Raw genomic sequence first — 23,342 nt, 5'->3', positions numbered from 1 at the left:
TTCTTTTTATCCCGCTCTCTCCTCCTTCAGACCTGACATTCATTATTCCTTCCATGTCCTTAGAGAGAGAGCAAAGCACAGAAACTCCAGCAGCCCCCCTCCCCTCATATGTTGAGTTTACTTTGGTTGAAGTCTGAATCAAAGCTTAGCATGTGCTGGTTCAAAATATCATTAAGTTTCACCTCACAGAATATCTGTTATTGATCAATTCACTTTTAAAGCATCATTAATATCAGTAAGCATGATTATTTCACTGCACATTATATTGCGTATATACTAGACAATATTAAAAAAGAGACATCTATTTAAAAATAACTGAAAGATTCTTAATGAGGAGAATTCTTAAAACATTTTTGTTTTAAATAATCCACATATAGTTACACCTCTGCCATCTTTTTGACTTAATTCTTAATGTTTTAATTATTTGTATTTACTTTCAAGTCATCGGATAGAAGTAGAAATGATTTGGATATCTGTCTGCTATTGTCTTCAGACTTAACCTCTGCTCTTTCAGGACTTCTGGTCTAGCCAGTGGATATCTTAGCCAAGTCTTCCTGTTCAAACTGCTGGCCATCGTTTACTAATTTAGATACCATTAAAAAGCTGATAAAGAAAAAACACAGTTTACATAGGAGCTGATGGTTTAAAATTATGTTTTGGGGAATGCACTCTTTTTCTTTTTTGTACTTCCTTCTCAAATGAGGACATATTGGTCACAGAATACAAACAGACTTCAAGTGGAAACCAGAAAGCTTCTTGCCCCTTGCCCACAGACTCTGCGCATTAATATGCAAATATTTGCTGAGATTAGGTAAACAGATTATCTAAATCTGTCTACCGTAACTGTAAACATATGCCAGGAGACAATAGCTTGCCTAGAGTAAAGAAAGCTCTGAATATATGAGAAAATCTGTCTATTAGCATATGGAAAGTTAATTATTTGACACAATATTTTCCGTTTCTTTAATAGGTTGAAAAACTGAAAAAGAACAACAGGTTGTGGTTTAATGAGTGACTAATTGCTGTGTGGATTTTATTACTTTGCATCAATCTTCTCATCTACATCTAGATATATTTCCCGAAATGATTGCAAAATGTTGCTTTAAAGCATATTTGCACAATCTGTTTGTTTAGTGTAAGCAGAAATTTATGCGTTTAATTACTTCTTTTCATCTTATGAAATTATACTAGTATGTGGCAAGCCCAAACAGGGACATAAGTCACCTGTGGTTCTATAGGAGGAATTTGCCTGTAAGGCATGACCATTTCACATCCTTCTCTTCAACCCACAGTGTGCCTCAGCATTGAATTAGAGACCAGTTAAAGCAGTGGCTTGAAACTAGATAAAAGAGGAGAGTGGAAGGGAGACAGTCAGAGGGATGCCCTGGTGTCCTATAAATGACATTGTAATTCTCTGAACATGGGTTTTAGTGTAGTTGGCCACCATTAGAGGAAGAGGGAAAAAGGGAGGTATTTTTGCCACTTTACCCAGCCAAGCATCTCTAATGGTGTCTGTGTGTGTATATAGTCCACTCTGTCTGAAAGACTCCCTTTGCCCCTACTCCCGTCTGCTCACTCACACAGTGAGAGACAAAGCCTTCCCAAAGACCAGCAGTAATGGCATGAACCCAGCCTTAGCAATTGCAGCCGTAATTTGTCAGTTGATTATATTGCTGTTCTTTCTTTTGACTTAAGTTTCCTATTTCATTATGCTTTGAAAGACTTTTCAACTCACATCCATCTTTACATTCAGCAGTAGTTGCGCTCAGAACCCCACATAACAAAAATAACACCATACCATTCATATGTGATCAATTAGAAGCAGGGAGAGCTGTGTGAGCCAAGTATCACTGGTGATGGTGAGGGAATTGTGTTATTAAGAATGTTTTGGATATAAAGTTTGTACATGCAAATAACAAATAAATAAAGCAATTAAGACATCAGTCGATCATAAAGTTGGCTGGGGAGCAGCGTGTCCCAGTCTGCTTAATTCTCTGCTGCGTAAACCAACCTGAGAGACTGCCGCTTCGCTCTGAGCTGTTGTGAGAGCTGGTGGTGCTGAAATCTTGTGATTGGTTGTGTGGTATTCTATTAGACAATCCTTCGGCCAATCGGTAGTCAGGAATGAATAGGAGGGCTACAGTGGGGGTTAAAGGGCAAAAATCACAGTGGCATCAGGTGATTGGCAGTTAGCACAAGCACATGCAAACATGCAGTTAGAGCATCAAGCAAGCAGGATAAAATCAGGACTCATATGTTCAAAAAGCTGAATTATTTAACACTATTTGATTCGTATGCAACAGACCAATCTGATTTGTTGTTGATTTGATAAACACCAAGCTAAGCTTTCACAATACTGATGAATGACTCAGTGGTAGAGATTTTTTTTCACTATTTGTCCTGCTTCAGAGAGGTATAATCACACATAATCATGTTTGAGCATACTTCTTGAAATAATTTTAGGGAGAATTACAAAACATTTTGAAAGAGTCACTGCAATGTGTAAAAACTATAATTAATCTATTTTAGACTGTTGGAAAATCACCAGATCATAAATACGTATTAGAATAAGGCCAAAGAACTCTCATTACGTTTAAACTATCAAACTCCATTCGGCCTTGAAAAATCCTGCATCAAATCCAATTAATTTGGATTATTTTCTTAAATATTAGTCAAGCTAAAATGGATTGCCAATTACTTTGAAACTGAAGAAGCTGTGGTACCGTCAAGAAAACTCAGCGGGTAAATAGATGGATCGCTTAAGTGCAGTATTCCTTTGTGAGATGTTTATTCAGCCTTGGAGAAAAACCAAGATGATGTCTGCTGAGGTAGAAACCGCTCTTTTTAAGACAACCTCTTCCCACCACAGTGGCGCAACAAAGACCTCCACGACTTTTGAGGGAAAAGTTTCAATACCAACAGGCTGTCTTGTTACAACTGTAAACCTGTGGCTTGTAATCTGGCTTTCAGTTTAATGTCACTGGAACAATAGCTCTGGCTGACATATTATCATACTCTATAAAAAAAAAAAACCAACACAAACAAACAAACAAAAAAAACCTTGGTGAGCCTCCCACATACACACAAATCCCTACAGACTGCATTTACTTTTGCAACTTACTGTTGTTGCAGGAGTTTTTGTCGGGCAGGGAGTAGCCCAGGTTGGCCATCTCCTGCTTGGCCTGCAACGAGGCCTTCCACTGGGCCTCAGGCAGGTCCACAGCCAGCTCATGGATGCTGCTGGAGTGGAGAATCTGAGTGGTAGCATAGGGAGTGGCCTGGGATGTTTGGCCAGGGCTGTTGTAGTTGGTTTTTGTGGTAAAGTCTATACTGCTGTAGATGGCTCCGTCCGAGAGCATGGTGCCCGTCTTATCCCCTTGTCCAGTGGGGAGATCTGGGTAAGAGTATGGAGAGATTACATGAAAGGCTTCCTTTTAAAAAATGCCCACCTCACCTGTAGCTCTGCATTACTGACAAAAGAAAATGGAAAAAAAGCGAAAATGTTGCAATATCTATGGTATATCTTGCCATCAGTTGCACATTTTAACAAATATATTTGTTGAAAATAAATTCTACTGTAGCATTATGACATTCCTGTTCTCCTTCCACATATCTTCTGGATATCTCACTAGGTTCCCTATGTGTTCCTACACATTAGGCATAATGTTGCTGCTCTGCATGTGTGTGTACTAACAGAGTCAAAGAGGGAGAGCTAGGAGGAGAGCAGGCAGCTTCTCTCTCCGTAGTGCATGGTTTGCATGCCCAGTGAAGGGGAGATGATGTAAAGCCATGGCGGAAGTGTCCGCATCTGCGCCAGTCAAGCTGTGCCTGTCCTTCACGACTGGCTGCTCAACACCATCCTTTCAAACAGCCATCCACCCCCTGCTCCTCTGCCCGTCTCTCCTCTCTCATTCGCTTGCTCTGAGGTATGGGCTTTGACACCAGGCTGGACTATATGCCATCACTCAGCGTGGTGACAGTGAAGCCCCTGCTGTTAATGCTGTAGCTGTCCTCTGGTGTGATAAATATATATCCAGACACAAATGTAATGTACATGCATGTATACATCCTGAATGCATATATGTGCGTCACAGAGGGAGGCAGAGCAGTCATCTTTCATCTCTCATGGTCTTTTTTCTCAAAGCAAGTGGGAAAGCACCGGGGCGCTCACCTCCTCGACCAAAGTTACTCAGGTCATTTGGTCCCCCGGAGCTGCTGTTGACAGGCAGGCTGGTTGCTGGCCAAGAGTCTGCTAACCAGGGGTAGCCTGGATCACTGGCATTTAGCAAGCCTGGGCGGCTAAGCGGAAACAAAGGATCAAAGAACAGATTAGATACAGGCCATAAAACTATATTACTACAAAAGGTTTGTTTTGTTTTGGTTTTTTTCATACAAGATTATCCCCAATTACACATTATACCCTGTTTAATTCTTTATTATGTTACTGGAACACACACATACAGAAAATATGACAGCAATCAACAGCAAGAAGTTGTGAAGACATCAAAAAAATTAAAACAAATGTTACTGTCCACACGCATGTGTGTTTGTGGGAGATAAGTTTTCCATAAACCTCTGAAGCTGATGAAACAAGTCTTCAGTATGGGGGGGAAACGCTATATAGATACATTTCTTCTCCCGCAAAGTTGGAATTCCTCCAGGCCCTTTAATTTCTGTTCCTGCTGAGCTTTTGTCACATTTTCCGAGTTATTAATGCAAAAGCACACCGTGGGCAGACTAATGCATGCATTTGCGCTTTGCATAAAAGTGCAGCAGTACATGCTGACACCCACATGTATATATTTCCTAATTCATTAATATCTTGCCCCTTCTGCTGTGTTTTCCCATCAACCCCTTGTGGTGACGTCCAGACAGTCTAAATCTTATTTGATAGGGAGTGAGACCTCGGTCCTGGAACCGGCTTGTGGGATGTCTGTCTAAGGGAGAGGGCAGGTCCATTTAACAGGTGTTGTGTCCCTCTTGAGGTGTAAGAGCTATAAAAGCAGTCATCACGACTTTAACCTGTCATGGGTGACTGCTGGGAGGCCATTAGGGCCACTTTACTGTACAATCACGTCTAAGGCTCGTTACCATGAGGAACACAGATGGAGTAAAATGAGAATGAAAGATGCCGTTAAATGCCTTTGTTTTCAATTCACTGCCACACCACTTGCCACTTGTGAAGCTGATTAAAATGCAAAACAAAATTTCTAACTGCGTAATCACTAGTGTACCTCGTTAGACAAATGATCCTCAGCCGGTATATTTAGCGTATACTGCAGACCCCTCAGTTAGCAGCAGACTGCAGATATGTGTGCACTCTGAGAAGCTGTATAACACAGTAGTTACCAGTCAAGCTGCCTGATGGGATTTTTTTTTGCCTTAGCTCCAGAGGGGTGATGTGTTGGCTCTCAGGGAGTCAGGCCCTGAGGACAAGGGCAGGTAATGGCATTGCTGCAGTCACTCTCTCCTAAGCCACAAGTTCTAATGAGGAGACACCGATTCCACAGTGGGGGGAGTCCAAATGAACTGCAGCCCTGGCAAGCTAAGAGCCCTCGTTGTGGTTCCTGAATGCCAAAACAGGCCCTCGGGGGAGACAAGTCATTCAAATTGATGGCTGTGCATCAGACACATGCACTTTTATAGGGTAATACATCTTCCAAGCCATCTCGTCCTTCTACCTCTGTTTCTGGCTGTCTTGTTACTCCATTGCCATTATTTTCTCTCGCCACACTCTCTTTCTCTAACCTTATTTTTCACCTGTTTTGGGGCAAAACTACAAACAGCTGAAAAAGAAGAGACATTGTTCATTTTGTTGACTCCAGCAATAGCACAGAAATGCATGCAGCTATAGGCTTGTGCTCCAGCATGTCCTCCCCCAGCCCACTTGAGGAAGACCATTTGAAAGACAAGGAGCTGACAGAGGAAATGGCTGCATCGTCCTTGTATTCATCACAAAGCAGCATTTCTTCTAAGGATAATTAGAATAAGACTGATTTCTGCCACAGACTCGCTATATGTGTTTGTGTGTGCATGTGTGTATTCCAATGGTGGGGTAATGGAGAAGGGCTGGAGGACAGACACAGGGTCATACGTTTAATGAAAAGTTGACACCTAACTCTTAATCCATGCCTATCCTAGAATGGATAGCAACCTTGGCAGAAGAAATTTGATTTGGAGCATTTCTTCTTCTTGTTAGATATTTCAGTTACTTGTGATGAGGAGGAAGGAAACCATAAATACTGCCTAAGATGCCTGACACGGAGCTTCCCATAAATAAGCCAAGTGAGAGAGATTAATTCCAAAGCAACTTCATAAATCAAGCGTTTATGGTCCCACAGACAAGTGAATAGAACTTGGATTAAAAGTCTAGACATTAGCTAACACTTAGCACAAGGGGAAACACAGATTACTTTCTAGATTAAGTCTGAAAGAACATGTTGTCATTTAGTATTCTGGGATGTAAAGGAATCTCCATAGCAACAGTATCAGTGAAACCTGTTCACTGCGGTGCTCATCCCATGCTCCCTGCCGATCTGAGTAAATCTGCTGTGCTAAAATATTGATCAGCGCCGAGATAGGAAGTTATTACTACCTTCTAATTACCATCTCCTTATTGGCAGGGGGATAAGAAATGAACCCTTATCAGCTTTTATCAATTTCAGCTGAGCAGCCAAAGTCAAATGGTCCAGGTCTACCAATCTGCAGCCTATTCATCTTCCATGAATCATTTATTTTGTGATCGATTAAGTGTAATTGTTCAGTCAGAGCAATTTGGCAGGAGCCAATGAGAAACTAGAAACAGACGTGGTTTAATTTGCTATTGTCTAATTAATGCAATAAACATCTCAGGCAACACATGAACACTTTTTCCCCAAGATATTCTGTTCCACATTTTCACTCTCAGGGCAGATGGGGAAGTAGCAACATCTGGGATTTGATGACAATAGAGTGACTAATGGATCAGAGGCTTGTGCTAGGGCTCCAGATTGCATCCCAGTGTTGTGAAAATTATGGAAGTCACTGCTTCTGACTAAAAATATGACAAATATAAAGCAGCAAAAATACAGACATTTCAAATCCCATTCGCTGGAGTGAGAATCAGAACCACTTATGTGGAAAATTGAAGGAAAAACACTTCAGCAGAAAGTAGATGAGAAACGGCATGGCAAGTGGCGTGGCTAATTCATTAAGAGATTGCTGGCAGCTGACAGAACAATACAAACAAAATTGTCCACAGTAGCATCCAGTTGTATGCACAGAAAATGGGAAAATTTGGAGAAAAAAAGAGCATAAATATAAAAAAAAAAATTGTTGCAAATAGACTGCAGAGCAGACACGTTCCCAAACGCCCAGATACACTCAGGGTCAAATTTAGTTGCAGACTCTCACTGAGTGTTTGAGATCTGGAGATTCTACCTAGTCAGGTGTGATAAGCAGTAGATAGACAGAAGCCTGGGATTCTCCAGGGAGACTCTTGAATACCTACAAAGGCTCTGTAACTGGTGTCATTGAGATGTGCCCTAGTCACCATAGCCCCTCTAACACAGAGTGAAATGGAGCAGGCTGTATGGGGGTGCATAAGGGGTACCTCCACACACCTCTCCCCTGGGTAATTATTTTTACATTATTACATGTGCTCAGATCCCAGCCGCCCACGCAAGGTGACAGGCAAATTTATCACTCCAGAGGGCTTCGGGGTTGCCTATAGCCAGCAGCGGAAGATAAATGACAAAATAAAAGCACTCTATGCTTAAATTGTTTCTGTTAATTCCGCTGAGGAGATTTATGAGTTCATCTACCGATGCATGAATGGAGATGTGGTTGAAATGTATATTTCTATGCGTGTTTGCATGGTAGGCACACAACAGGTATCGGTTATCAATCAATCTATTAGACATTTAGAAGTGCTGGGATCAAAAGCAGCTTGCTGAGGACTTCATGCATAACTATGGAGGAAAGGCTGAGTAAAGCCAATGACATAGGGAAGTAAATAATTATAAAGTAAAGGCTTTTTTTTTACTCGTTTTAGATGAGACTGCGCACAAATGTGTAGAATGGGTGTGAGATTCACTTTCATGCGATACTCACCTTCCATTGCTCATCAGCCCCCCATCAACTCTCTGGAATGTCACTAAAGAGAAGAAAGAAAAAGGGAAAAAAATACCAGATATTAAGTTTTTCAGGTATAACATAAAGCAAACCAGGGTTTGTTTCCATAAGAAGAAAGAAATATTGTCTTTTTAGCATTGCCCATTTTGCTCTTGTGCTTCAATAGCAATGTATTCATTTTTTTCATGCACGACATGATAGTTGATGGATTCACAAAGGGGTGCAGATGTCCGTCTGCATCCAATGTCGTTCTCTTTTTTTAACGGCTATGAAGAGGACTGCATATTGCTTTGCTTTGCATAAGTGGAGACGTCATGTGTTCCTCAAGGACAAGATGCCTGATGAGAGGGAAAACTCATTTCATTTTTTTTTTTATTTTGCTGCTGTGTTATTATCAGATTTGTGATTAAATCTCAAACCAAAAAAAAGAAAGATTAGAAATGGCAGAGGCTTCATTAATCACACAGAGTTTTCTATCTACAAGCGTAGAGGCTGAGTTGCTGATGCTTTTTGGCTGGCAGGGCTCCCCAGAAGGTATGCATGTGGCCTGTTTCATTACAGCGATCTACAGATAACAAGGGCCGCTCTTAGTCGGAGGCTGGTAAAACTGCGTGGCCGAAAGTGAGAGCCGACTGTGAAGGATCCATTTCATCTCTGTTGTGATGGCAAAGCAGCAGTGAGAGTTCTAAGCATGTAAGAACTTCAATGGATCACAGGAAACACAGAAAAGCAGCAAGAGTTTTGGAAACCACCTCATACCAATGAGGGGGGGAAATGAAAAGGGGGGGAAATAAGAGAGCTGGTTTACTTAAGAGAGCAAAGGAAAGCTGTTAGTAATTTGGCTCATTTGTTCCACAGATGGAGATTAAAGAGAGAAGAAGGCTGAACATTCCCCCTTTTTTTCTGTTTCATTCAAGTCGGTTCTACAACAAGCCTAGGCATGGGCAAAAGAGGGGGCTTTTCTGTGGGTGACGTAGTAACAGAAGACAGACAGAGGAAACTCCCACAATAGATTAGAGAGACTGCTACACTTTAATGTATCACCAACATTACCTAAGCTTACTTAATCCAATTTTTACTCTCGTAACCACAATTCCAGGCTTTCAAATGAGAGCGAGACAATTTAAATTCTGTCAAGCATGCATGTTGGAGAGTTGAACGTTTATTTACTACATTAGGGTTTAAGCAAGTGAACACCAGCAGGTGGAATTAAAATACTTTGTTTTACCCAGATAGAGCCAACATTGCAAGTCTGCTAGAATAAAATAGATCTCAGAGAGCTCAAGACAGAAACCGCAGTCTTTATTCAGTGAAATCCAAAGCCGCTTCTCTTTGTTCCCCACCACCAAACTTGCATTAAAGAATACTCAGTTGTTTGAGTGAGGACTGACAGGCGGGTGTGAGGGGGAGGCTGTGCAGCGGGGAAGGCCTCTGAAGTCCCTATCTGTGCTCGGGCACATTTCTGGGCTGCTGTGGAATACTTTTATGTTAGCCAGAGTGACATGGCGGCAGGGCTGTGCTTCTCGCCTCCGTCTTCAAGATAAGCACTTTTTTCCCCCCCAATATGAATACAGATTAATCCCCTTTAATAAGCACTGATCGTGGGTGGAGGTGGGGGTGGGAGTGGCATAATCAGCATATAAAAATTCCATCAAATCTAATTTTTGCTGGCCGCGTGCCTTAACATAGTTGTGATTTACCACTCCTGTGGAGACAGCTTTAGAGGGTTGAGACTGGACACGCTCAACACATCAACTAATTGTCAATGCAGACAAGAGCACTGTAAGACTCTTCAGCACCACTTTGACTCCCATTCAAAATATAGCACTCCAATTTATGCTGTGTTTGCCCTTGTTTGCTCTTGTTACTCAACACTCTTTGTGAAAAAACCTGCTCTCTCTTTAGCATCTCTAAGGAGTGTTTTCCAAGTTTTTCCAAGCAAATGTCCTGCAAGGGATGCTGTGATACTTCACAAAAGTAATTAATTAGTGAAGGAAAAAAACTGTAGTTTTACTGTAGTTTTTTTAAGGATTAATTTTTTAGAATATTTTAAATATTTAAAACTTCCAACCGCTACTCTTCTCTCCCTTTTCTTATTCAGATGAATCATTTATACACCATGGACTCCTCTTAAGCTGAATTAGCTAAAAGGAAGATGATAACATAAACTCACGAAATTGGCCCATTAAAAATGTAATGCCACTCAAGGAAGGCAAACATGTGTTGTCACAGTAGTAGAGGAATCGTCACAAATAAGGAACACAAAACTCAGAAAGGAAACGGCACCCAGCTGACTAGATGACATCAAAGGAAAGCAGATGCTCGGAAATCGAAAAAAGAGAAAACAAAGAGGGTTTGTTTAAGGAGAAAGGAAATGGACAGTCTAACCGTACCCCACAAAAATGCCACAAACAAAGCTACACAAATCAGAATGACTCGCCATTCAGAAACGGACAGCTTCAATAGAAATACACACAAATACAACACGACATGGAATAAAGTTGTGGTTTGAGCAGGAAAAAAAGAGTTTACGTTTGCAGGGCCCAGATCATGGCCAATAACAAACTGAAATGTTTTTTCGCTTCTATTTTTGATTCTCTGATGGCACACATTGCGTTCACCAGCATGAGGTTTCAATTTGCATTAGCCATGACCGTAAGTGTGACAGCTCAAACATATGCACTAGAAGCGGGCAGGAGATGAAGCTGTACTTAGGTGGGGGGAGGAGACGGGACAAATGAACAGTACCTGCAGGGGTGAAGGTGAAGGACTGAACTGCAAAACAAGAAGACAGAGAAGTTGTGTGTTAAAAGCCTGCAGAGGTAAGCAGCGCTTTAGGGGGGTATCTGCACACAAGGAACTGGGTCAAGCTGAGAGGTGCTGAGGGTCAGAGAATGGGAGACCACAACGTCACCCAGTGTGCAGAGCGACAGCCAGAAAGCAGCCAGCTCAGAGGCCACAGAGGTGTAAAGAGGGTGGCATAAACAAAATAAAACAGACACGCACACACACACACACACATACAAATGTAACAAACAGAAATGAAGAGTAAATTAACCAAGTCAGCATATCGTAGCACTTCTTGACTTGATCAGAAAACATCATAAGGATTTAGACTTATTTAAAAGGAAAGAAATAACGCGAGAACACTCAGAGAATACGACACTAAATTGTCAGCTCATTACCATTTTCTGTTCTCTAATTAAATCTTGTACTCCTGGCAGATTATGTGGACTTGGTGGTTGCTAGTATTGACAGGGGGGTCTCTCAGTAAGATGTCAGGGTCAGTGTGTGGGAGGAGAACTGGACAAACCCAAGCTTCAGTGACCAGCAGAGAGTCCAGCCTGCCCACTCAGCTCCATCACCCTGGGCTAATAACCAACACAGTGGGTGGATTTGTCAAAAACTGTGACCCTCTGGAAATGTTTCATGCTGACATCTGTCTTCCTTTTGAGCTTTAACACAGTAGCCATCTCAATCTCATCGCAGCGTTCTGATATATTTCATCAAGACTGCACTCATTAAAACTGAAGAACGATAGTGTAGTCGTGGTAAAATACTCCTGCTTTGAAAGAGGAAGAAAATCACTTTAAAGTTAGAAGAGTGTGTTAAGGCACCAGAATGCGTGAAACTGTGATCAATCTAACCTGCGTAGTTGCTCAGACCCTTTCTCTTCTTCCTTCTCCAGTACAGCCAGATGCTGAAGCCCATGAGGATGACCCAGCAGGCCCCCCCAATACCGGCGATAAAAGCAGGTTGTTTCACCACATCTGTGATCTGCTCTGTGATGCTGTTGTTCCGGTTTCCATGTATAATCACGTCCCGAAACTCTTTACCTGTTTGTTCAGGAACACAAAGGCGGCACTTATATAATGCTGGCTGAATAGTTACTGAGAAAAAACATAAAGATTTATGCCTTTTTGTATCATTTGATTTTTCAAGGTGAAGGTTAATGCACAAATACTGACAAGCTTAGAAATATTTCACTTTTCCCCCACACCAACAGAAACATAAAGGTTAGCTAGATTAAGCTGAAAGAAAGTGTGTCTGTTACATTTCAGCTGAGGTATTGACCAGAGAAGCAGGACATACTGTCGATCTAAAGGATGTGCAGTAAAATATATTTTACAGACTGAAAAAGACAAAGCTTAAAAGCTTATAACAAATCCCCAGGTGAGCAGGTTGTTTGCTTAGTTTAGCCCCCAATTCCCTCCACAGCTGATAAAACACACTGTGAAATGAGATGAGAGGACCCTGGTCTGTATTGATCTCCAATTGCAGCCTGACCAGTGTGCTTGACGATATCTCTTGCAGCATGGTAGGAAAAGTGCAAACCGCACGCTATTAACATTCCCATACAATGACAGGAAAAAAAATGTACACTTGTAAGGATAACAACGCACATATGTCTGCATATGCACGTGCAAAGATGCTCAAATGCTCGTGTTCTTTACATTACCAACCACATGAACACAACTATTTGCACGTCCACAGACAGGCAAACACAACATATCATAACTGTAAGCTCACGGCTCTGCTCTCAGAGATGGATTATGTGAGTGACGCTGGGGAAATAAGAGCATGCTGCGGGCCAAGCCATCAGTTATGGGTCAAATCAGGCACAATCTGCCATAGCTCCACATAAATCATATCCAGTCAGACCACATATCAAAATATTTTAACAATATCATCCATTTGGTAATTCCTAGACTTTCATGACAAAAAGTAATGATATTTGCTCAATTCCCGAGATTAAACACTAATGCTGAAATACAATTTTATTGCAACAATATTATTCGATACCCGAATATCATTCACTAAGGATTAAAAAAAGAAAGGGAAATTTGATGTCTATAAGTCAGTCTTACCAATGATAATAGGCTGGGGTTCACTCTTCACGCCAACCCCTGCACTTGTGCTGGCAGCCACTTCCACATGGTACACTACTCCTACCTGCAGCCCACCCACCACTACAGAGCGTATGGCTGCATCCACTGTCTTATTAACATGGAAACGCGTCTCATTCCCAAGACACCAGATCTGAAACGGAAAGGACAAAAATAAGTGATGCCTTTCGCTTTGTGTGACTTAAATGAGAATCCATGCTGACGTGCTGGGACCAACCTTGTACTCTTGGATGATGCCGTTCTGGTGATCAGGTGGCGGGGGGTCCCAGGAGATGCTTATGGAAGTGCTGTTCTGGTTTCCAACGGTCAGAACTGTTACCTGCTGAGGAGGGGCACTGGGAGCTGAAAGAAGAGGTGCAAATATCGATGTCAAAAGTCAAATACACTATCCATCAGTTATGGCAAAGAGAATCAAAACAGAAACAAGGATGCACATACCAGACACAGATTTTTGTTCGCCATGATATTCTATAAGGACAACCCAGGTGACCGAAGCTTGCCATGATCTTTCATTAGAGGGGGATTTACATAAAAAGTAGAGCACATCCGATACTGCTATAACCTGTCTTTAATACATCACATTGATTTAATATATCATCCTTGTCTCCAGCTTGGTAGGTTTGCACAGAAAATACTGGTATTGATTTGTAGAATAATGGCCTGGCATAGTCAGGCACGCACTCTCAGTCACACTAAGACTCTAGCATTGACCAGGGTGGCACACGGGTCAATGAGCTTATAGGATGAAGTGCAGACAAGAAGGAAATGTGAAAAAAATAAATTTTAGGAAAAGGAAACAAAGTCTCAGTAAACATATTGACTGATTCCATCGATCAGCGAGATGAAACTAAAGCCAGTAGGTGAGGATCAGAGGGGTGATGCCCATCTAAGTGGAATCTGCACAATCCACAGGCAGCCTGGGAGTGGATAGAAACAAGACAGGTCCAAGCTTTCATAAACCTCTGTTGTTATTCTGATGGCAACAATCTTCTGACCCCACAAGGGGTAAAAGGAAAAATAAATAACAGTTGGCCCAACTGGAAATAACGTTTTAAAAATAATGTTTTCTCATTTCCACAGTGGCTGGCAGGGGTGCAGCACCACAGCAGAATACTGACAGGTCAATTACTCCTGCGCTGCCGCTCTCTCACCTCACCTCCATCCAAAATGGCACGTGTCACCCTGTAAATCTGTGCTCATCCCTCAGTGCAATTGGCCACACCAACCCCCAGAGAGCCAGAAGGCCCTGGCATGGTAGAAGATGAATGGGTCCAATGATGAACCCAACACCTTAGCCAGATTAGAAACAATCTTCCAAGGGAGCATCTGATCAACCATCAAGCTCTGGGCTCTCCAACACCGAATTACATTCAGGTGACGAAGTGCTGGATTTGTGCATGGCAGTCATCAGAAGCAATGTCGTTCAAAGTTAATGTTATGAATGATTTAGCAGCTTATTATCATGCATATTTGTGCTAAACAATACACATTTTTCATTAGAGGCCTCAGAGGCTGCGCTAATAGAGCCATTAGCAGAGTGATGTATGGCAGGCAGGAATGTGACCCTCTGTCTCGCATGCACATGGCATGCTGTGCTGGATGATGAAGGAATACAAACATGTCATCCATACAAAAAAGGAGCCAATAGCTATTGAAAAGACTGGGAGTGGGATCTCCCTAGAGATCAATGTATTGTAGATCATTAGTCTAGAAATGAACATTTATACAAACATTACTGATTTCCCTTCTCCTTAAATAAGAATTACTCTGCATAAAACATGATCCTCTGTGGTGACTTCTTAGACAATTATGCAGTGGGAATCAGATGGCAGTCAGAGTTCATTTATCAGCCATGATATGGCTGTCCAGATGGAGAGTGAGAGGACGTGTGAAAAAGGCAAAGGGAGACCAAAAAGATGGACACAGCACTGGCGCGCTGAGCATACTATAACCCTGAATCTGCCTGGACGTACTCTGGGGATTCTTTAATTGTGCTAATAACAACCTAAGTTTTAATCACACTCTGAACCGGATTTCTCTATCTGTCTAGCCACATTTTCTCAGTAGTCCCAGGGACTCTGAAGAGCCTAGAGCCCCGTGTTTGACAGTGCATTAACTCTGACCAAGCGCAGCAGCAGAGTTATGGCAGAAAGTTGTTGAGATTGTGCAGGACCTGGATGCAGATAGGGAATATTATCAGCATTGGTAATAGCTGTGACATGTGGATTTAGGAAACCTTAGGGAGATGTACCTTGGCATGTGTGACTTTAAGGTATGTGTGTGTTTGTGCCAGAGTGTGTGTTGGCGAAAGCTGTAACTTGATGGCAGTTCGACTGCTGCAGTGAATGCACTAGCTGACCACAGGAGATATGGTCCCTCTGAGAAAGGGAAAATAAATGGGCCTGTCATCCCAACAGGATGTGAACTGTCTCCTGTCCATGCAGCCTGAATATGCAGTGGAAAGACAGTCTTCGCCTCCAGTATTAAGCGTCTGCATTTGTCTTTTTGTGCTGCTGTAGGTATAAAGTTATATGGTTAAAAGGTTGAAACAAGGTTGGTGGTTGTATTTGTGTTCAGGTTTATATCAAAGCAAAACAGTGTTATTGCAGGGTTTTTTTTTAATGTGTAATTAATTGTAATGTAGTTTGTAGTAGGCACTAAAACAAAAGCAGTTTTACACTTAGCTTCACTTTGGTCGCTCAGTTTTAGTTCACTACAATAAACTTGATCGAAATACATATCTGTCTGTGCGCCTGTTTATAATATAGCACTGCATTGCTCTGTGGCCTTGTCAGAGCCTGTATGAATCAAGCTTTAGGTGACAGATCATCTTCACAGGAGGAAGTGTGAGCTGTGCCCAATCACAGCTCAGATCTGTGGCTGCTGGGTGATGGATTAGACGAAGGTTGGCACTAACACCACCAATCAAAAAAAACAAAACAGCTGGAAGGTCAAAAAGATGAGCATATCCTGGAAGCATGTTTAAACAAAATACAGTTCTTAGTTTTAAAGAGGGGCACCAATGATATTGCAGCAAAAACTGGCACGGAAGCAGCCTATGGGATCGTGTCACTCATCATTTGAGTGGCTGCGCCACAGTTTGATTTTATTGCTCCTGACATACAGTAATATACATATAATCAGCAAGTTCTTCCACTTACCTTCCTCGGTGGTCCTTGCAGTCCTGGATTCACTGTCCATGCCCTGAAACTCATTGAAATAAGGCCGGACCTTGATCTCATAAACTATGCCTTTCTTGAGACCAGAGAGGATCACACTTCTCTCTGAGGGGACGTTCACATCCTGGGTCTGCCATGGTCCTGGTGATGGCAGTCCCGATGTCTGTCTGTAAAGAACTCTGTAACCCTGGATGAACTGGGACTGACGATCCACCTAAAGAGGTAAAAGAAGGCATTATTTTCATTTAGTTATTTTTTTATTTCAAAGAGAACTGTGCAAAGGAGATTAATGGATGCTACTTTGGGACATTTGATAGATAATATGCATTGATGTTTTTCTGCAATTCTTACAGGGCTGCATGTATAACACTTTAGAGGCTTTTATGACCAGCACTTCTACACTTTTCTGAATTAACACTGACATCATCTCATACCATAGATCCTACCACAAAGTGGTCCCCCCAACATTAAAAAGGCATTCCATGAAGGACATAGGAATGTCTCATGTGTATTATAAATGCTAAATAGTGGCACCATAAAGCAAGTCCTACTATATTTAGGACGTGGTATGAATATAAGAATTTCATGCAGCAACAAATACATACACCCTGGGGAAATAAGGAGGATACACAATAGAGATGGTAACAGGAGATATGTCCCATAGAAAAGATGGAGAGACAGCAATTGTAGTAGCCCCCTGAAATCCACAACGGGTCCTTCGTCTAAAACTTGGAACCATTTAGCGAGACAGAAAAAGCTGAATTTATGCAGAGGAGGAACGGGTGCATAACTCACTGTAATGGCTTGTTAACAGTAGAAGAAGAAGTGAGCAGGGCTTTCAAGTGGGATGTTAAGCAGCTGTTTTTCACCAGTGTAGCTTGAGTAAATCAGCAAAATGGATTCCGTTCTTCGTGCACGAATTTTATTAATGGAATGATTTGGGAATATAAAAGCTTTCTGAAAGGGGCCACTCTGTTTACTTAAGGGTCCCAGCCACTGATTGATTAGGCAGCCGTGTTTTGTGTTGACTGTACGCTGCAATCATAAAGCAATGCTTTAGCATTAAATTAGCGAACAAGTCCACAGGGGTCAATAAAGATGTCACCAGGAAAACTGCTAATGTGGATCATTTGAAAATGCACTCCCTTTGCCACCAAGGGATTTATAGGACCACAATCAAAATAACCATGTACATATTATACAGTCTAAACACCGTAGTGTTTCTGTTCTTATTATTAAACAGATATAAAAATTTTTTTAAAGTGTTTCACATTTGGCAAAATGTTCTAAACTTGGCCAAAAGTTTATTCTTATTTTGAAGCATCAGAAAGTGCATATAGGATATAGTGGATGCAAAGGTTCCTGTTTGCAGATTACTACACTGTATTACACAAAAATTAATTTCAATCTGCTTTTATCTGAGTAGTCCTTTATGTAAGCAGGAAGCAGCTGAAGACATATGGAAGATAGATGAACAACCAGATGTCTCTGACATCTCTTTCGATGTTACTGTGGTTAATAAAACCATTTTACAGCTATCTGATGTTCAGTTACTTTTAAGTTCCCATTTACAATTTCAAAGCTGCAGTCTTAGGGAATAACCTGACAAAAATTTCCTGGCATAAAACAAATCCTAGCCTCAAGGAGCACCTTCTGGCTTCAAAGAGGAATGTTTAATGCCAACTATCTTGACTGTGACTCAATTTTGCACAATCAAAGAATCACAATATATGCTCTTGCAGTGAAAATACTCAGCTAAAGTCTGAGTATGCTAAGCTATACTTACTGTCCATGTGACCTGAATGGTTGTGGGACTCAGGACAACAGGATTGTGCAAGCGAACTATGACCTCGCCGAGCTCCTTCTGTACGTGCCTGTGGTCCACACCCTGAGCTGGAGGGCTTATATCTACAAGAGAACAAGAAAGTAAAAATGAGAAAGAGAAGTCCCAAAGTAAAGTCAAAGAGAGTAAAATGTTTCTTACTCTTCTTAAACTCTGTTCACTCAGCTCCACACAATAAACCTTGATTCATCACCATCAGAAGTGGAATAACAAAAGAAAGAATGAATAGACCAGCCAGATTTAACAAAGACGTGTACACTTGGTAATCACGACTTCATTTAAAAAGGAGCAACTTCATCTGCATTAAAATGACCTCATTCCATTTTGTATTAAGCACTTTTCTGATCTAAAGAAAAGAAAGCAGAGTTGGGTTTGCAAAGTTCTTTAGACGTGCGACTTGTCTGCACTTACTGGGATCTGACTGAAAAACCACATCACTGAATGAACTCTGAATATATGACCCCTTAGACATACTGGATGGAAGATGAATGGACACATGACACTATGTTCCAGCTCATTTCTCCCATGCATGTGTTTCAAGTTATAAGCAATAAAAAAAAAAATCCAGCATATGAGATACTGAGTGTGGCTGAAATGAGCCACATTTTGAGTTATTTACTGGAGGAAAAAAAGCCACAAATATCATTTCCTATATTTAAAAAAAAGATGCCTCATTTACACAACCCAGCGCAGTGATAAATAACATGGACACACCAAAGGAGCAAGACAGGCCAAACACAGTTAAAAGTAGTAAAAAATCACTTTATCATCAGTGCATGCTATTGTCAATCAACACTTCTATATATCATCTGAAGGTCTTCATCTCACCATGAGAGAGATAGGCTGCAAATCAAATTCACTTTTTTAGGATGGTATTAGCTTACATTTGACAGAGCACGGCCAAAGGATTGCTTGTGGGAGGGTGTTATCATATCAATGCAATCTGACTGCAGACTGTCCAGTACTGTAACCAAATCATCTTTGGGTTTGGAGACAGTCATTTTCTTCTGTTATGATGATTAACATAGCAGGCATAGCACTAACTCTGTTAGGCCTTCCAAAAGTAGACATGGCTATTTTACATAATTGCTTAAGTGCAGCCTTAATGAGCTGAACTGCAATGAAAAATTTGACCTCTTGAAAGTTGTGCAGTGTTAGTGTCAGTATAACTGTTCACTGCAGACTGCTGAGATGGGCTGATAAGTACCAGAGTTTGGAGTGGAACACAGCGACCTTAATCTATCCTTAGAAACAGAAATCAAATTCAGCTTGTGGCTTATGAAGAACCTATGCATACATGCAGTGAATGTGATGAAGTTGCTTTATATTAGTGTTATGTAAGGTACCTTGTGTTCTGACAGGATCAGACATGGGGCTTGGATCGCTCAGGCCCTGGCTGTTCACAGCTCGCACCATGAACAGGTAGATTGTGTTCGGACGGAGACCTTTGACAGTGAACTGGGTGGTTTTGACGTGGTCTGCCACTGTTTGCCAACTGTTGCTCACTGATTGACTGCAGTGCAAGAGAAATAAAGTTATATCTGCAATCCATAGCATACCAAAGCTGATAGCTAGTGACTGGCGCTTTAATGGGAGTGGTAAAACAAACCTGAACGCTTCAATGACATAGGAGGAAACAGGAGACGCTCCAGCCAGCCCAGGCTGCCAGGACAGGGACACACTGTTCTTGGTGACATCGGTAACTTGAGGTTTAGATGGTGGGCCTGGAAGCTCATTATCATCATGGTTCTTCATTACAATCACTCCACCTGATTCTGAAAGTTTCAGTGAAGAATACAACAAACAGCCATTTTCATCAATAAACAGTAAAGTTAAAACAAATATCACGTCAATATCATGTCATCTTCCCTCGACCTACCTTTGACTTCCAAGAAGGCACTCCATGAGGTTTCGCCACTGGAGCTGGTGGCCACACATGTGTAGATCCCAGAGTCTGCAAGCTAGAACACAGTGGAATAAAGACATATATATAAATGAAAACAAGCAGCAAACAATATAAGCAGTAGTAAGGATTCCATTAATAACACTATTAGCGAAAGGGACATTTTAGTTCCCCCTCCTTAAAGCAGCAGTGACTGAATACGTGTTTCCTCCTATCGCTGACACAGTGAAACTGATGGGGGGACTTCTCCGGCTAGGCCCTGCGCTGGACAAGCCGTGTGTCATTTGTGAGTGCCTCAAAGTGCTGACGCTAATTTCCTAATGAATTCCATTTTCTACTCACCACCCTTCCATCACTTTTCCACTCCCCCTCCATATTTCCCCACTGTCCTGCCGACCACAACAAAGACAGGCTAATTAATTTAGGATGGGCTGCAAGAACCCCCTGGACCGATGACAGCTGGCTTGTCTCTCCATCCCTCTTAGGAACTTTGGTTGTTTGTTGGTTTCTGTCCCTGTGCCTTCCTTCCATTTATTAAATAACATGTCAGTGGTCACCGGTTTTGTCAAGCGTAATAGGTATTCCACTGAGGCCACAGAGTGCAGAAAGGGAGATGCGATTCTTCTAAATTTAATCTACTTGATACATTTGCGTGTGCATAAATGTGTGTGTATATATTCTGAACCACAGCTGGATTCCATCCAACCCTTCACAGCTGAACTCAAATGGAGCTACCATGCCACTAAGTGATACAATCATGCAGGTTAAACAGGGGGGTTTGGTACTTCTTGTATGCCCACTGGAAAAACCTTGTATCCTGGAGTCTTGAAAACATGACCATGCGGTTGCAAATAACTGCAAATAACAGCATTAACATTTTATGTTAATGCTGGTTTTAAGCTCTGCTACAAAGAAAGCACAAAACTTTTAACACATAGTAGCAGTTAGTAGTAGTAAAATCTTTTACCCTGATGTTTTTGATCTGCAGACTGCCCAGCTCCTGCAGCGACATGCGGGGGTCCTTTCCTAGTAGACTGACCCCATCCTTCAGCCAGCTGATGGAGGGGATAGGATCTCCTGAAGCCTGACACTTCAGTAGCGCCATACTGTCAACCCCCAGGGTCTGATTGGATGGGCCTTGGCGAATAATAGGCGGAGGTCTATCTGTGAGCACTGTGAAACAAAGAGGAAAATGTGAGTGTTATCCATATTCTGTAGTTCAGATGAATGATGATGCTCATATAATGCGCATGACTATAAAATAAACTGAGTGATAGCACTGGTTATAAAACACACAGCGGGGGGCGGATATTGGTATCTATCATAAAGTAGACTATTTTCTCTGCAGGTCTTGTAATTGTGCCACAGAACAATGATTCCTGTATTTCCAGGAAAGAAAAGCTGAGTAGTGTTTTCTTCTTTCATTGATGTGGCAGAGGGATGCTAAGCGGTTTCCAGTTACTGCCTGGGTAGCTTTATTTTTACACACTACTCTAGACTCTGTGGTACAGTTTGGCGGTGAGACACTGGCCTATTGAGCCAGTATGGTTCAGATAAATACTTCATTATGTGCAGTGTGGGGCACAATAAAAGGTGAATTTTAGAAAGTATGGAAACTGGACTCTTTATATCAAAAGAATCAGAGTAGGTAACCTTAATTTTTTTATTATTTGGTTCCAGTTTCAATTTAAATGCTACAACTTTGATGGATTCCATTTATATGAGCAAATTCATTTGTTTTAATGTGCCAGAAAAGCCTTTGGGTAACATCTGTAAAATAGGGGATGTGTCAGAGGCGATCTCAGAGATTTAGTACTGTAGCACAAAGGCAGTTTATATATTTAGAGTTGAATAATGTGGAGTCCCCCTGGCTTCGCAGAACCTACATTAATTAGAAAGTATGGATTAATGATGTCAGACCTGCAGGGGCTAATTACCAAGTACCTCAGTAACCTTTCAACACATTATCACACCTCGCTTGCAACCCTATTTTCTGTCCCGCAGTTACATCTGATAAAAGGAAGTGTTTCCAGATTATTCTCTCTACTTTCGTAGATGCTTCGGGTCAAGAAGGTGGAGAGAAACCTGATATGTTATCCACCAGCCAAATATACTACATTAATTCCACCTTTTTGTTTTTAGGCCTCTATAATAAGTAAGTAGGGCAAATGTGATCAAATGAATCAAAAGTAATAATGTAAAGTTGAAATCCAGCCAAGAGACGATTCAAAGCACTTGCTTCTAGCCAGGGACTCAGTAAGATACAGTTTGTCTTCTGATAGCATAGTTTGTCAAATTAAGATGCATTAAATTATAATGTGCATCCATGTTTGTTAAAAGATGTTTAAAGCAACGTTCCTCACATTAATGCAGTCCTTACTTAGTACAGTACACTGCTGTAAGACTCGGTTTGACAGAAGCTAAAGCGCAAACAGAAGGCATGGTTTGGTCAAGGGGTTTGATGCGTTTAATTTATGTGTCCATGGCATGTGGGAGTGACAAAGGGAGGAGGCAAAGCTCAACTAAGGCCTTGGGTCTCTGGATCAGGAATTTCTCATTACAGATCTCCTTGAACTCCACAGACTGCTGGCGGGACTCCGGGCAGTAAATCACACGAAGACTGCAGCAGGTGTGGCCATGACCTCACCCTGACCCACACCACACTCTTTCCTCCTTTTCCACTGATTTTATTCATTTTGCTAACATGTCTTCAATAGCATATCTTGGCAAAAATAAAAGTGGGAATTAAAATACCTTAACTATAACAATGCTACACATTTCATTCCAAAGTGAATGTGTTTTTCACCATACTGTCTACACTGAGTTATGGAGACATCCTATTTGTTGCCACCACCTGTCCACTATACTGCCATTAAGTTGATCACCTTGTGGCCCTGGTACTGCCAATTGTGAGCTGGAAGTAGTATCACTAATATCCAAAAAGGATATCTGTATCTTTCTTTGTAAGACTTTGATAGAGTTCTTCAGTCTGTCTGAGACACTCATAAAGAATTTAAAGCCCAATCAGAGTTCTAACACTTGTGACTGTTAAACCCGCATGCCATGTGTACAAAATGTTTGTTTAAATAAAAATACAAATAAAGCTGAAAAAGTGATAAGCAGGAATTTGAAGGGCACTTTCAATTATGTACCTGCACCCGACTGCAAAACAAAACCAAAAAAATGCCCATGCTGTGTTTTTAATCTTTTTGCTAGCAGGTACTTTAGCCGACATATGGATAGCCGTCTATCTTGCCATCACAATAGCTGATTAGATGCTCCCGCGCCTAGCAAGACAAAAATAATTCATTTCATAGAAAGCCACTGTCACTCTATCAGTCTCCTTCTCCTGCTCCCGCCCTCATACACAAACATGTGGCTCCCTCCCTCACCAAACC

General features: G+C 41.5%; 1 protein-coding gene across 12 annotated transcripts in view; it reads right to left on the bottom strand.

The window, feature by feature from the left end:
- Positions 1-23,342, bottom strand: part of robo2 (roundabout, axon guidance receptor, homolog 2 (Drosophila)) — a 258,827-nt gene that overhangs the window by 16,715 nt on the left and 218,770 nt on the right. For 7 of the 12 annotated variants that reach the window (XM_005748124.1, XM_005748122.2, XM_005748121.2 and 4 more), the window contains 14 exons: positions 20,912-21,117; positions 19,921-20,002; positions 19,651-19,816; positions 19,388-19,554; positions 17,985-18,106; positions 16,181-16,412; positions 13,237-13,361; positions 12,981-13,152; positions 11,760-11,948; positions 10,861-10,887; positions 8,092-8,134; positions 4,172-4,299; positions 3,122-3,394; positions 2,012-2,137 (listed from right to left, as the gene is read on the bottom strand). In XM_005748124.1, the coding sequence (XP_005748181.1) occupies positions 2,012-2,137; positions 3,122-3,394; positions 4,172-4,299; positions 8,092-8,134; positions 10,861-10,887; positions 11,760-11,948; positions 12,981-13,152; positions 13,237-13,361; positions 16,181-16,412; positions 17,985-18,106; positions 19,388-19,554; positions 19,651-19,816; positions 19,921-20,002; positions 20,912-21,117 (2,058 nt within the window). The remainder of the gene's footprint in view (positions 1-2,011; positions 2,138-3,121; positions 3,395-4,171; positions 4,300-8,091; positions 8,135-10,860; positions 10,888-11,759; positions 11,949-12,980; positions 13,153-13,236; positions 13,362-16,180; positions 16,413-17,984; positions 18,107-19,387; positions 19,555-19,650; positions 19,817-19,920; positions 20,003-20,911; positions 21,118-23,342) is intronic. The other 5 variants (XM_013914657.1, XM_005748123.2, XM_013914659.1 and 2 more) reach the window with 3 other exon arrangements.

Source organism: Pundamilia nyererei, unplaced genomic scaffold (genome assembly GCF_000239375.1).
Source record: "Pundamilia nyererei isolate P.nyererei 1_Seehausen unplaced genomic scaffold, PunNye1.0 scaffold00214, whole genome shotgun sequence".
Taxonomy (NCBI): domain Eukaryota; kingdom Metazoa; phylum Chordata; class Actinopteri; order Cichliformes; family Cichlidae; genus Pundamilia; species Pundamilia nyererei.
This window is presented reverse-complemented; position numbering and strand designations above follow the sequence as displayed.